This window comes from Tetrahymena thermophila (genome assembly GCF_000189635.1).
Source record: "Tetrahymena thermophila SB210 genomic scaffold scf_8254373, whole genome shotgun sequence".
Classification (NCBI taxonomy): Eukaryota; Ciliophora; class Oligohymenophorea; order Hymenostomatida; family Tetrahymenidae; genus Tetrahymena; species Tetrahymena thermophila.
In genome coordinates, this window is record NW_002476157.1 from 496,152 (window position 1) to 510,752 (window position 14,601).

The 14,601-nt window shown below is 24.4% G+C and overlaps 5 protein-coding genes across 5 annotated transcripts; 2 read left to right on the forward strand and 3 right to left on the reverse strand. All coding sequences in view use genetic code 6, as the record gives it.

Annotated features, from left to right (window-relative positions):
* Nucleotides 1-51: 51 nt before the first annotated feature.
* Nucleotides 52-4,473, reverse strand: TTHERM_00241790 (calcium-translocating P-type ATPase, PMCA-type protein; the record flags this gene model as incomplete). The annotated part of the gene is made up of 12 exons (XM_001024903.3): nt 52-194; nt 259-1,004; nt 1,070-1,693; nt 1,777-2,061; nt 2,123-2,285; nt 2,348-2,519; nt 2,642-3,202; nt 3,443-3,538; nt 3,654-3,705; nt 3,913-3,962; nt 4,120-4,216; nt 4,403-4,473. 12 exons carry the CDS (start codon nt 4,471-4,473, stop codon nt 52-54), a joined length of 3,060 nt encoding a protein of 1,019 aa, XP_001024903.2.
* Nucleotides 4,474-6,434: 1,961 nt separating this feature from the next.
* TTHERM_00241800 (hypothetical protein) lies at nt 6,435-8,473 on the reverse strand (the record flags this gene model as incomplete). Its single annotated transcript, XM_001024904.2, has 2 exons — nt 6,435-8,101; nt 8,260-8,473. The coding sequence occupies 2 exons, from the start codon at nt 8,471-8,473 to the stop codon at nt 6,435-6,437; spliced, it is 1,881 nt and encodes a 626-aa protein (XP_001024904.2).
* Nucleotides 8,474-9,469: 996 nt separating this feature from the next.
* TTHERM_00241810 (transmembrane protein, putative) lies at nt 9,470-9,829 on the forward strand (the record flags this gene model as incomplete). The annotated part of the gene is made up of 1 exon (XM_001024905.3): nt 9,470-9,829. One exon carries the CDS (start codon nt 9,470-9,472, stop codon nt 9,827-9,829), a length of 360 nt encoding a protein of 119 aa, XP_001024905.1.
* Nucleotides 9,830-10,231: 402 nt separating this feature from the next.
* Nucleotides 10,232-11,920, reverse strand: TTHERM_00241820 (transmembrane protein, putative; the record flags this gene model as incomplete). The annotated part of the gene is made up of 7 exons (XM_001024906.2): nt 10,232-10,666; nt 10,757-11,099; nt 11,187-11,265; nt 11,319-11,419; nt 11,472-11,623; nt 11,687-11,813; nt 11,865-11,920. The coding sequence occupies 7 exons, from the start codon at nt 11,918-11,920 to the stop codon at nt 10,232-10,234; spliced, it is 1,293 nt and encodes a 430-aa protein (XP_001024906.2).
* Nucleotides 11,921-12,694: 774 nt separating this feature from the next.
* TTHERM_00241830 (hypothetical protein) lies at nt 12,695-14,302 on the forward strand (the record flags this gene model as incomplete). The annotated part of the gene is made up of 2 exons (XM_001024907.2): nt 12,695-13,174; nt 13,226-14,302. The coding sequence occupies exons 1-2, from the start codon at nt 12,704-12,706 to the stop codon at nt 14,300-14,302; spliced, it is 1,548 nt and encodes a 515-aa protein (XP_001024907.2). The 5' UTR covers nt 12,695-12,703.
* Nucleotides 14,303-14,601: the final 299 nt, after the last annotated feature.

Here is a 14,601-nt window from a genome sequence, read left to right on the forward strand (position 1 = left end):
TTTGCTTCATTTTTAGTTAAGTCGATATTTTAATTTTCACTACTTAATTATTCAGAGATTCTTTTCCCCGAATAATTCTTTTTTGATGTTTTCTTAGTGTTCCATAGACATACTACCATATTCACCTTCATCGTGTTAGTATGTTTCATTTACTTGGCAAGCTGAATCTATATTTAATAAATGCTCTTCAGATTCTAAAATAAATTTTCATAAATAGAAATAAATTGATGATAAACAATTAAAAGATATTTATTTTACATTTTCTTTGACTTTCATAAATCTAAAGTTGATTGTAATCTCTGAACATAGCAATTGATTCATAGAATGATTCAGGTATAAGGTTAACGATTAGTCCAACTAATAGACCACCCATACCGATAATGATGCAGAAAAGGTGTTAGGTTAAGCTGATACGAGTGCATCTGAAAGTTTAACCACCGAAAAAGACTAAAGAATACTAGACTATAAAGCTGAAAATGATAACACCTAAGAAATATCTGTTACGGAAGATATCCTTAAAGGGATTAAGTATATCTCTACGAAGATCTCTGCAGTTGAATTCGTTGAAAAGTTAAAGTAAAACGAAAGTATGGAAAAAGATTGTCATGTGTATAGCTCCATTATGATTGAATTCGTGAACATCCAAGTATTACATTTCTGGGACACCAAATATGTTGTCACCATACAAAAGGACAAAAGATAAAGCAATAATCTAGTAAATGCATTAGAAGACAATATTACGTTTCATGTAACCATTGATCAAATCTTCATTTCTTCTATAAGGTTGTCTTCTTAAAAGTTCCTCAGTGGGATGATCAGTTGCCAAAGCGAGACTTGCAAAAGTATCCATAATCAAGTTAATCCAAAGCATTTAGCTGGAAGATAAGGGAGATTCTTAAATGATAATTGAACCTAATAAACAAATGAAAACACCAACTATATTAACAGTTAATTAGAAGACCAAGAACTTTCTGATACCTTCTTGAATGTTTCTACCCCAAGAGCTATTATAAAATAATAAAAAAAATTATTCACTTCAATTATAATATTTAAATAATATATATATTACCAAGCAGTTACGATAGAAGCGTAGTTATCATCAATGAGAATGATATCACCAGCTTCTTTGATGATTTCTGTACCCTTTTAACCCATAGTGAATGAGACATCTGATACTTAGAAGCAAAGAGCATCGTTTGTACCATCTCCAGTTACTGCAACAATTTTGTCTTAAGATTTTAATGCCTTGACAAACTTTAATTTTTATTCAGGATTGCATTTGGCTACAATTTTGAATTTATCTACACAAGAGCTCAATTCAAGTTCACTCATTTAAGCAATTTGATAACCAGTAGTAATTGCAGATTCTTCATGAGGATAGATGATACCAGTTTGGATACCAATTGCCTTTGCAGTTTAATAAGAATCACCTGTAATCATACGAGTAGTTACACCAGCTTTTCTGAGTGATTCTACTGCCTTAGGAACTTCTTCACGGACGATATCCTACAAATAGCAAGTAGCAACAAAAGTTAAATCATTAGAACTGATCAAATCATTTAACTGGACTGTGTTAAAGTCACTTGAGAAGTCACCTTCTATTTGCTTGACTGCAAATGTAAGTCCTCTAAAAGCTAAGCAATTGTGCTCTTCAATGTTCTTTAAAATCTTTTGCTTCTTAGCTTCATCAAATCTATTTTATTCAATTTATTATTTTAGTTTAATTGTTAAATATATAAAAGTAAGTTTAAAATATTATTAGTATATAAAAATTACTCAATAATTTCGTCATTATGATATACATTAGAGCAAGAAGGAATAATGGTATCTGGTTGTCCCTTGACATATAAGTATTAGGTACCATTAACATTGACAATAGTACCACTGCACCTGTTCTTAGAAGTGAAAGGGAATTCTCTGATTTTTTGTTAATTGTAGTATGAACGTGGTTGCTCTTATTCTAATATCCATTTAATGAGACCAATTTCAGTAATATTTCCTTTTTAGATTGCAACTCCATCATCAGAGACATCAACAATAGCCTTTGATGTATTTTGAATGCTAATTATGAAAATAATTTATTTTTTATGACCATAAAATCAATATATTTATTCTAATTTACATTTTAAGTAAGAGTTCCTTTGTCTATGATTTGTTATTTACTAAAGATTCAACATTATAGGAATTAGAGTTGAGTAAAATTTTTTTCAAAATCATGTTGCCATAAGTTAAAGTACCAGTCTTATCAGTGCAGATATCACTAACACCTCCCATAGTTTCACAAGCTTTTATTTAAATAAAATAAATAAATAAATAAAATTAATTTATAAATAATCAAATTATTTACATTTAAGTTTTTTAACCAAATTCTTTTCCAAGTACATTTGATGAACAGAGTAAGCAAGAGCAATGGTAACTGAAAGAGGGAGTCCTTCAGGAATAGCCATGATAATTATACCAAAAGCGGCCATTAAGTGTCTAGAAAGGTCTTAGAAGAATTCTAAGCAGAAGAAGCAAAGCTTTTAGAAAAACAAAAAAAATTGTTTAATTTATAAAGCTAATATTTTATTTGAATGATTTTTGTATTCAAAAAATAGTATTATCAAAGATAACTAAATTGAAATAAATTAAATAGTTTTACATCTTTCTTGTAGTTGTTGTAAATTTGGAATGAAATCAAAGTGATAAAAGTAATTGAAGCAGCATAAAGTGCCAATACACCAATTTAGTTGGCCATAATTTCTAACTTATCTTGTAAAGGAGTAGTTTCTTCTTCATCTTCTTCACTCATTAAAGCCTTAATTCTTCCTTAGCAAGAGTCCGAACCCAAACGAAGGACAACCATTTCACCATATCCATCAACAATTGGGCAACCTTCAAAAATGCAGCAACCAATTTCTTTGTGTTAGGGCTCATTTTCACCAGTTAATGAAGATTCATCAGTTTGAATAGGGATATCACAGTTGATAAGGATACCATCAGCTTTAGGTACACAACCTGGAGTAATTTAAATAATATCACCAACAACCCAATCCTTAACATTAAGCATATGGATATGGCCATTTCTCTTTGTTTCGTGTTCTTAAACAGATTAAATTTTGTGTAAAACAGCAAATTACTTTTCCTTGGAATAATCTGAATAAGATTGAATTGATACGACAATTATAACAGAGATAATGATAGAAGTGCCTTCAAACCATCCCTTTTTAATTAAGGATTAATTAAATTTAATTGAAATAATAAATTTCAAATTAAAGCCAATTTTTATATATTAAATATATTTATGCTATAAAATAATAGCTAAATTGGTTATGTGAATAATGATTTGTTGATATTTATTTGTAAATATATTATGCAGTTTGTATAAAAATAAATATTGTAATTAAGTAACAGATTCTAAATGCTTCCAAAAATAAATCTTAAAGATAATAATCTGAATTACCTTTGCCCAACCATCTTAAATTATACCCAAGCATATAGAAATGCAGGCGACTACAATAAGTAAACGAAGCATCACATCTTCAAGAGCATCGAAAATCTAATTAAAAATAATTATATCAGTATTTAATTAAAATAACTCGATTAATTAAGAGTATGTAAAAGAATTTCTAAAATAATTTTTAGAAAAAGCCAAAGAAAAAAAAAAAAAGTACATATTCGAATATGGATTTGCTCTTATCTTCTTGGTCAACAATGACTGAGTACCTTTAGGGTAAATAAATAATAGCTGTTAAAAAGCCGTTATTTAATACAATATCGTTTTTGTATTAGTTTAAAAAAAATTCATTTATACAAAAAAACATTAAATAAATATTGATTTTAATGCGTCGATCTTTAAAAAATTAAACACACTTTTATTTTTGTTTTGTCTTTATATTTTTTCAGATTGTATTTAATAAATTAATTAATTACATGGATCTTCTCTTTTATAAGTCATCCAAGTTATGATGGTCCAAACCTGTCTATTAAATTATAAAATAAAGTTTTAAAAGAGGTTCAAAAAGCTTTCCTCTACTCCTTCAAGTATTAAAACATAATTTTTTGTTCGCGAATGAAAGTTTAGTGTGGAAAATTCTTATGAAAAGGTAGAGGTGATCAAAATTTGAAATAAATATTTACTGCTTTATTAACATTAAGCTTTTCAAGCAATCCATCCAAATTTTTGTACTCTTTAAAGTCAGTAACCTTTCTGTCTTAATAGATTTCGAAAATATCACTTTTTTTAAGAATAAAAGTTTATTAGTTTCAAATAAAATGGCAAACACATATCATGAATTGTAAAGTATCTTTCTCAGTTGAATTTCTTAAGTTGTGTATATTATAGACATCAATCAATCAACTGAATATGATAATAATTAGCATGATATGATATAAAAGAAATAATCTTTTAAATTTAGCGTACTCAATATCCCTCTTAGGAACCAACTCCTGTGATGATTACTCGGTAGTTGAAATTTATATGGTATGATCCATTTTTAGATTGAGTCAAATCTAGTTAGTAATGTCAGATGAATAATTACCCTAACTCCAAGATTATTATATATACTATCTTATACCTTTCTCTTAAATTTGTTTGTTTAATTGTTTTTTGCAAGTAATTGCTTTTAATTTATTTGATTCGTACTTTTAATATATGTAATAAAAACTGATTAAATAGATGTTTTTTTTCAGTGTTTTTATGACTTTTAATAGCTGAATAAGGTTAAAATACAAATTTCTTTCATTCATTCGAAGTATTTTCTATGTGATAAATCAATGGCCTATTGGAATTTCATTGATTTCATAATAGACTTTATCTAAATTAAGTCAATAATAATACATTCCTTCATTCATTCACTGAAGATCGATTTTTTGTTTGAGTCCTAAATAAAAGTAATAGACTGCTTTTCCTTTGCAAATATTATTAAAATATCTATTAAAAATTCACCCTTTGATTTTTTAACTTAATTTTTACAAGGAATCTTTACGTTTTGACAAGTTTTTTGATAAAATACAAACAAACAATCAAGTGTGAATTTTCTATCGCTCTGCAAAACATTCTATATATAATATTACATTACAAAAGGTTTTAGCTAACATGTTAAATGATATATTATATTTTCCTCCTAACGCAATTTTTTAAAATATTTTTTTCGCCCTATGATTAACATAAGGAACTCTTTTTTTATGCAAAAATGAAAAAGAATATTTGTTAATCTTCCTTTAAAAATGAAAGAATTTTGTAATAAAAAAAATAATAATTACTTGTTTCTGCTTAGATGAATAGACAGACAGATAGACATTCAGTTTAAATAAATACTATTTTTATCAAGCACTTTAATAACACCAAACTGTTTCAAGTAATTAAATAATTTGAGAAACTAAAAACGGTTAATTTCTTTACTAAATCAAAATTTGTTTAATACATAATAAAAAATTAAGATGAACAAATCAATGGTTTTATTACTTAACTAAATTTTAATAAATTATGACTAACAGATAATAGTATTATCAATTTAATAATAAAAAATGTATTCCATAGTTTTAATATTTCTAAATACTAACAAAGAAATAATAAGTCAGAAATCAAAATTGAAAGTAAGCACATCAACCTTGATATTTGGGAAAATCGAAAAAATCTCCAAAATTTTTTTCTATCAAGAATAGAATTGATAATAAATTTTTTGATGATATTGTTAATAGTTTTTAAATTAAATAAATAAAAATATTTGTAGATATTTTTTGATAATTAAAAACCATAAAATAAAAATCAATCTGAAAATGTTTTTTGATGAAGCGTGTTTTTTGTGTTTTTAAGATAAATCTAATTATTTTTTGAGCTTAAATAAATACTGCTAATAGCTAAAATAGTAAAATAAAATTTCGAATTTTATATTTTATTGATAATAACTAACTATTTATAATTTATACATGTATATATATTTATATTTACTTTACTGATTGTGAAAATTAAATAAATTATTATTACTAAATATATTTAAATGTATGTTTTAGTGTTTGGTGGGTGAGATGAAATATACTTTCCTGAAACTTTTATACTCTTATTAATATACTATCCAATCTGTCTATAATTAATTAATATGTGAATATGAGCAGATAGAAATGAAGGTAGATTTATAATTTAAAAATTAAATAGCTATTGTTGAATTTGTATCACTGTTACTTTAAAAAAAATAGTTTATTATATTTTTTACAATCTTATTTTTTTGCAGCGATTCGCTAGTTAGAATTTGCAATAATTTACAATATATCTTTTTTTGATTCTTTATATTATGCTTATTTATTTTATTATTGAAAATAACAAAATTTATGGGAGTAAGATTCATTTTGTTATCAATTCAGATATATTTTAATTGTATTCTAAATTGAATTTTTTTAAATGTTTTTGAGAAATGTTTATGAATTTATTATTTATTTTTTTTTTCGGTTTGCAATCATTTCAAGGCCTTTCTTTTGGGAGACTACTTCTCCTTAGATTACTGCTTCATATTACTATCTTCTATCTCCATTTCAGTCTTGCTGTTATTATTATTATTATTAGCTTTTTCGATACTTTAAATATCAGATGATTTAGCAGATGACTTTTAGATCAATGGACTTTGCTGGCTCTATTAATTTTATATATTTTATTACCCATTCAAATTAAGTAATTGCTCTTAGTACCTTGTTTACATTGATTAGTTAGATGGAGTCGGAGATTGTGGAACTAATTTTTCATTTTCATTAATTGCCTTTTTCTTCTACTTATTATTATCTTAGGTAGAACTGATAAGTTAAGTCGTTTAAGATCTAGTAGAAATTTCATTAGAAGGAGTTTTAAAATTATGTTGAGGCTGCTACTATAAATTCTAACCTTGCTATTTAGGTACATTCGTACTCTTAGGACTAGGACTTGGAGTTAATCTTGGGCTGGATTGAATTATTTTTTAAGGACTTTAATTACCTAATTTTTTAGGACTTGAAATACTTGAGCGAGTTGTAATCACACTTAATATAGTTTATTTTGGGCTTTAATTGTTATCAGAGCAATTTGCAGAAGTTGCAGATTTGCTTGGGCTAGAATTAAATGCAGAAACCTTTTTTGGGCTTCCATGAGTAACATGAGATTTTTATGGGCTATTATTATTTGATGAATTACTAGCTCCATTCAGCGAGAATGATTTATTTGGACTTTATGCAGCTGATGGAGTAGAAGAGTTTATCATTGGAGAACGGTTACGAGTTTGGCTTGCAATAGAATTAGCAGGAGGTTGATATGCTTATGATGGTTATAGTAAATGAGAATTGTTTATTTAAGGTGAAGATAACAAAATATTTTAATCATTTAATCCTTAGGCCGAAATGCTATTTTAATTTTAAGCGCTTCCTTTTTCTTTTTATTATTTTCCATTGCTTTTATGATCATTTTGTTAAGCTTCTTTTTACTTAGACTAACCTTATTAATTAGATTAATTAGATGATTGCTGTTGATTAAGCTTCTTTTATGTATCTTGAGAGCGGAGCACTCTACCATTTGAGCACGAAGGGCTTTGCGAGAGAGCTTTTGGAGTAGAAACTTAAAGATTTTAAACAAGGATTTAGTTGAGATATTCCTACTCTTTTTTCTTTTAGTTAATTGTGTTTAAAAATCCTTAAGATAAAGGTGTATTTTTTTCGTTAAAGACTTCTTCTAATTAAGTTAATTTACGAGTTGCATCATAGTAGCGTGCATTTTATATTGCTCTATTGATTTCTTTGATCAATTTTTATTTGCTAACTTCTTCTGTTTCTATAAACAAGTAAACATAATCAACAAGTATTTTATCGAAAGCATAAGAGAGAGGATTGATGCTTTAGGTCATTCTGTCTCTTTTTGAGTGGCCATAACTTTCAAACCTGATTACATACTTGTCATGCTATGGAACTAGGGGAGAGCTTATTTAAGCGTGTCCATTTTGATTTGAGCTATGATTATTTGTTAAGACACTGTTAGAATTATTGTTTCCAATGTTTGTATTAAAATTCTATTAGGATAAAGCCGATTTATTTGGACTTTTACTAGATTTTTCACTTCTACTTTCAAACGAACTGTTTCTTCTATCAGTCTGCTACGCTTATCTCTCTATTTGTTAAAAAGATTGTAAAAAATAAATAAATGATTTTAATTCTTCAAGAATTATAAAATGATGTGCAATTTATACAATTTATTTGATGAAATCAAATAAATGTCTTCAATTAAAAATTTAGCACTATGAAATAAAGGATCTTTATTATAATTACAGATGATGAATCTTTGCTTCACCCAGCACTCACAACGCTTGACTAATCCATTGATTTGTACTTCATAAAGGGATGCTACATATTCACTTTTATCCAAACCGCAGACTTGTCTAGTTTCGAAATCCCAAGTATAGCAATATTAAGCACTCTGCTTAAACATTCTCTTGAGCTGATTTCGAACTTTAACAGGGTTCTCAATATTCTACAAAAACATGCCTTTTTTTTGAAATAATTAATCCTAATAGCTGCTCTCGAATGTTGCTAAATCCTTATAAATTATTGGTTTACTTTTTGCTTTATTTTGTTATCCTTTTCAATAAAATATATTTAAATTTTTCAGTCTATTATAAACAATTCATTAATTTACTATTATAGGTTTCTTTTTGTATGTTTTTCCCGCTTCAGATACCACTTCTTTTTCAATTCAATATTTTAATCTGATTCACTTATTCAAGTCAAGATTATAATTCACTTTTAAGATTATTCTAATGATAATAAACATTTCACATTGTTTTTTCAATGAAATTCTCTCTCTCTTATTTCAAACTAAATTTTGTTATTAAACTAAAATAAAAAAGTAAACAACTATAATAATTCAATGAACAAAAGATTATTCCTATTTATTTATTTTTCCATACAGCCTGCATCCCTTTTTTCAAATATTTCTATTTCAATTTATTGAAATTTTTAATGGTTAATCTTGCTAATTAGACATCAATTATTTTCATTAAAATTAATAATCAGAATAAATTTACTTTTTTCTAAATTTTACATTTATTTTCTCAATTTTATTGCACAAACATTTACTGCTTTTTAACTATTGAATATAATATTCAAATTATAATATTTTGTATCTATTACCATCATATTTGAATTTAGAATAATTACATTAATAATATCAAAAGATATAAATAGTGACACTTGAAAATTCCAATTAAAATAATTTAAGATGCCAGGTTTATTTTATGCTTTTTGTAATAAGCAAAGTAAAGCAAACGATGCAATAGAAAAAGATAATTCTTTCTTAAGATTGACTATCTAAAAATTATAATATTTAATTGTTAGAGTGTATTTTAAAATTATAGGTTACTTGCTATTTTTATAACTTCATTGTATTTGAATAGTTGTATAGATTTTTTAAATTTTATATAATTATTTGATACATAGAAAATAAATATCATACTCAGTATTAATTAAAAAATAGAATAATATGAGTGATAATTTCAAAAAGTTACTTAAATTCGCATAAATCTTCCTTTTATTGCTACTGATCTATGCTCTAGTTATTTTTGTCAGTGAATATCCTTAATTGAAAAATAATTAAAATGAGTCTGTTTTTTTTAGAAAAAGCGCACTTAACAGTACAACATCTAACTGGGTTATAAACGGAAGATATAGTAAAGATGAAACTGAATGTATTGAAAATTGTATGAGACAAGGAGGTATAAATTGTGGTGGTGTTTTATATTTCGCATGCTGTAAATCTTAAGAAAAATGTATCACTTACCCATTAGGAATTGCTAAATGTTAGGAAATTTTACCAGATTTTAGTTGCTTTAGACCTTCTTGAAATATAAGATAGTTTGAAAATTTCTTATAATCTTAAAATATTAGATTTATTTACAAACAATATGAAAAACTCTATTTTCAATCAATATGTTTTTTAAATGATTTTATTAAGAATTAAATTAGATTTTAAAATTTTGATAAAAATTTAAAGTTTTAAAAACATAAATTAAGAATAAATTAGGTTAAATATTTTGAGTTGATAGATAAATTAACTAATAAAAATTGAGGATTATATATTTACATTTTATATATTATAACTAACCATTTTTAAATCTTTTAATTATTAAAATAAATTAATATTTTATTTAATTTGATCAATCTTTCATATTATTTATTTATTTTATATTTTAAATTTATGTTTTCTTAGTAATTAATTAGATTTTAGTCAAATTTAACTAAATTTTCAGTCACAGTTATCATGGACATGAGACTCTTTTAGTTGATACTTATCTGTGAAACTTTTACTAAAGCCACCAGATTTTATTTTTTAATGTGCAAAATCAAGATTATCTAATTTATCTTTTTTGATACAAGTATCACTTCCACATTCACTTTCACAATTATTATTTGCATTTAAATCACAATTTTTGCATATAATTTTCTTCTTAAGCCTTCTTAAATCATCAGCTGCCTAAAACCAACTTTTACTCTTTTTTATTTTATGTTTGTGTTTACAGTTTATTGGATCATTGCATGGTATATCATCTATCACTACTATATTTTAATCTTTATTTAATATAATAGGTTTTTATTCCACTTCTTCTTCATCTTCACTATCTTCAACAAAAAAATGCTTCTACTCTTTCTTTTCCTGTGATATTGGATCTTATAAGTCTATCTAAAAAATTAAAAAAATAAATTTAATAAATAAATAAATTAATGTAAGCATATTTAAAGTCTGCTTTTAAAAAAGAATTAAAAATATTACATTCTCCTTAGATCTATTTCTAATTGGTAAGACATAGAATATATAAGGAATCATAATAGATGGTATAGCTTGCAATATAAATCTTACAAAGCTTACAATTTAACCTAATGGAGTTTCAGAAATATATAAATTATGATCAATGCAATAAAAATCTATGTCCCAAATAAGCTATGTAATCAGATCAAGAAGTAAAGTAATCAAAGAGCAAAGAATGAGGGTAAATATAACCATTTTGATTTGCTTGACTCTTTCTTAGTAATAAAGTTAGTCTGCATTATCTAAATGCAATCTTTTTCTGACTTTATTATCGCTGCTTTCATCTACTTCCTCTATTCTGATTTCCCTTTAATAATAAATTATTGAAAAATTCATGAATCACATTTTGAAAACTAAATATATTTTTAAATATAAAAATGCTTAAATTGTATACTTGATTAATTTTTTACTATAGATAATGCATGTAATCATAATAGCTAATTATTCTAAAGAGACGAAATACCATTAAAAGCCTTTTTATTTAATGTAGAATTAATAATATTGTTAATTTATTTTATATATTTACTGTAACGATTTTCACATTTATACTAAGGAATTCCACTCAATCCTAGAGTTAGAAATACTGATAAATTTATTATATTTGCTATGAAAATATTCCTTATAGTTCTAAAAAAAATTATAAGTAGAAATAAACTTAACTAAACTAAATCAATTTTACTTCCTTTATTATTCCTAATAGGGTTTGATTGTGTAATAAATTTCAGCTATTGCATATGTGATTGCCCAAAAGAGAGTTAATTCTAAGTATTAACTTGCCAAGTCAATTTTAATATTTTTTTCTTTAAATGCATGGAAGAAAAGCATTACAGACTATAATTAAATATTATTATAAGCAATTTTAATTTTTTATCATAATTAATCTAAAAAATCTACCATAATCAAGGAGATTAGAATAGGGAAAAACTCAAATTGCAGCTTTTTATTAAATTTTACTATGCAAACGCAACAGTAAATCCCAAAAATGAATACTACCAAACATATTATAGCTGTTACTATGAATCTATTTTTTAATATAAAATTTGAATATTATTTAATAATCTTACAAACTTACATAATGCAGCTACTTGAAAAAAACGATGGAGAGCATTCTTATTCTAAAAACTTCATATTTCTTTCTTGTGCTATACAATTCTCACTAAATTTATTTTAATTTTATCCGCTATATTTATTAACCTTTATAAGTAGTTAGTATTTATCTATTTTTGAGTTATTTTAATTGATTCCTGATCCTTTTAATATAATAGTATAGGTTTAACTCAATTAATTTATTTATTATTTATTTATTTAGTTGTTAAATTTAATTAGTTTTTAAAAATTAATTTTGTGAATATAATAAATATAATAACTCATCATAGAATTTTTATTAGTTTCTTAATTACTTCTATTTATTTTTTCAGTCTCGCCAACAAATCTAAAAGATATTTCAAATAAATAAATCAATAATTAAAGAAACAAACAAATTATTTATTAATTTGCTTGCTTTCTTGTTTTCATAAACATAAATAATTAATAAGTGCTCTTTATTAATTTTATAAATATATTTTTATTTGTTGGTTTTAATTTAAATTTGAGTGACTCTTTAATATAATCAGTGATTTTCTCCTTAATATAAGTAGAAATAATTTGATTTTGAACAAATTTTTTTGTTTAAAATGAAATTTAGTTTCTGAATTACAAAATTGATATTTTGATGAAAAAAATTACTTCTTTTCTATTTAATATCTTGTAACAAAAATTCCATTGAAAAATTTTAAGATTGCTTAAAAAAATAGTCTTAAATTCTTAAGAATGAATTATATTAATTATAAATTTTAATAAACATATTTATCATTTAATAATACAGTAGTCAAAAATAATTAATTAAAGTTATCATAGTAATTTAAAAATTAAATGAATAAATCATAAATCCAACAAATAAATACTGATCACAGAAAGAAATATGGATTCTAAGATTAAAAAATCAAGCTATAATTATTGCTGAAGGAATAATCTAACTATAGGAATAAGGAAATACAAAATATAAACTCGCTTGCTTAAACAAAATACTTAAACTTAGCTTCAGATAAAAAATAATATTCTTCTCAAGCTACTCAAATATAAGATGATTTGCTAGACTACGGTCAAAATATAGACAAATATTACAATTAAATGTTTTAAGAAGAAAATTAAGATGATTAAAATAACTCATGGGATAGATCTTAAAATAATTCTATAGTTATGCAAAGTAGATATGAAAATGACGATAGCAAACAATGTACTCCTGAAGTATCATATGTGCAAAAATATAAATAGAATTTTCATAGCAAGAATTAGAAACAATTAATTTACTTGCATATCCCTAATGAATCAGAATAAGGAAATGTAATATTAAGAATTAATTGCAATTTATTTAGTAAATATATTATTTTAAAGTAGAGTTTTAGCTCTGTTATCAGAAGATGTTCAAGCAATCTATGTTCTATAAAATAAGAGATTAATTAAAAGCCAAAAATTAAGTAATTAGATGATAATTCTACTTATTTTAATAGTAACTGCTTCCCCTCAATATCAAACAATACAAGCTAACTAAAGAAATAAATTCAAATTAACTACAAAGAGGTTTATAAGCTTTTTTGCTCAAAAATGAAATAACAAGAAGAAGATAAAAGAAACTAATCCAAATTAAATACATCATAGTTTAATAATTCTTAATTTCCTGTAAATTACAGAACACCATTCATAAATAATCCAATATCAAAGGCAGAAGACTAAATTTCACAACAAAAAAAGATGTATTTTGTTTCGTCTCATGGTTATGGGGAAAATGAGTATCAGCCATCAACGATAGGTAAAGTTTTTTCTAATGCTGTTTCAAGGAAGACTTCAATAGAAGAGAGCAAAATTGAATTGAAGAATTGGAACTTAGCTAAATTTAACCACATTTAAGATAATTAATCAAAAAAAGAAGACATCAGGTATTATTCTAAATAAATAAATGAAAGTTAATCTTAAAAAAATATAGAAAAATTAAAATTTGCTAAAAATTAATAAATTTTTGAAAATTAAAAAGAAAATAATCACACTAATAGAAAATTTAATTAATAATTAGTTTAAAGAAATGTACTTTAATTTAAATAAGCATTCGAAATACCTTCATAATAATTAAATTAACACCATGAAATTCAACCAAAAAGACTATTAAAAAAATATTTCTCTGTAAAATAATTAAATTTGGACACATCAAAGCACTCAAAAAATGTAAATGTAGAATAATCTGATAATTTAGAAAGAAATTTGATAATCAAGCAAATAGATAACTATAGCAATCAATCTTCAAAGTTTAACTCTTAAAAAAATCTGCAATTTCAATAGTATGCTCTTGAAACATGGAAATATAGAAATAAAACTTGTGAGTAAGAGCCTTAAAATTAAATAAAATCAAAATAAATTGTTGATAAAAATAAATTATAAGTATTAGATAAAAACTACTTTGAAAATTATTACTCTTGAGTCATAATTATTTTTTAATCCAAATTTTTTTTCTAATTTTGTAATCAATGATATAATCTACCAATCAGTCATTACTTTACTTTGAGAAATTTAATTGTTTTTATTAATGTTATACTTTAAATTTTCATTAATTAAAACAAATTAACACTTGAAATTTTTGCAAAACTGTTTTTTTATTTCAAAGATAGTAAAAATAATTTAAGAGAGATTAAGTATTTGGTCTTGTAAATGTGCAGTATAACATTAAAATCATAAATTGTATCTAATATATAATTTTGATTAAATTTGTTCAACATATA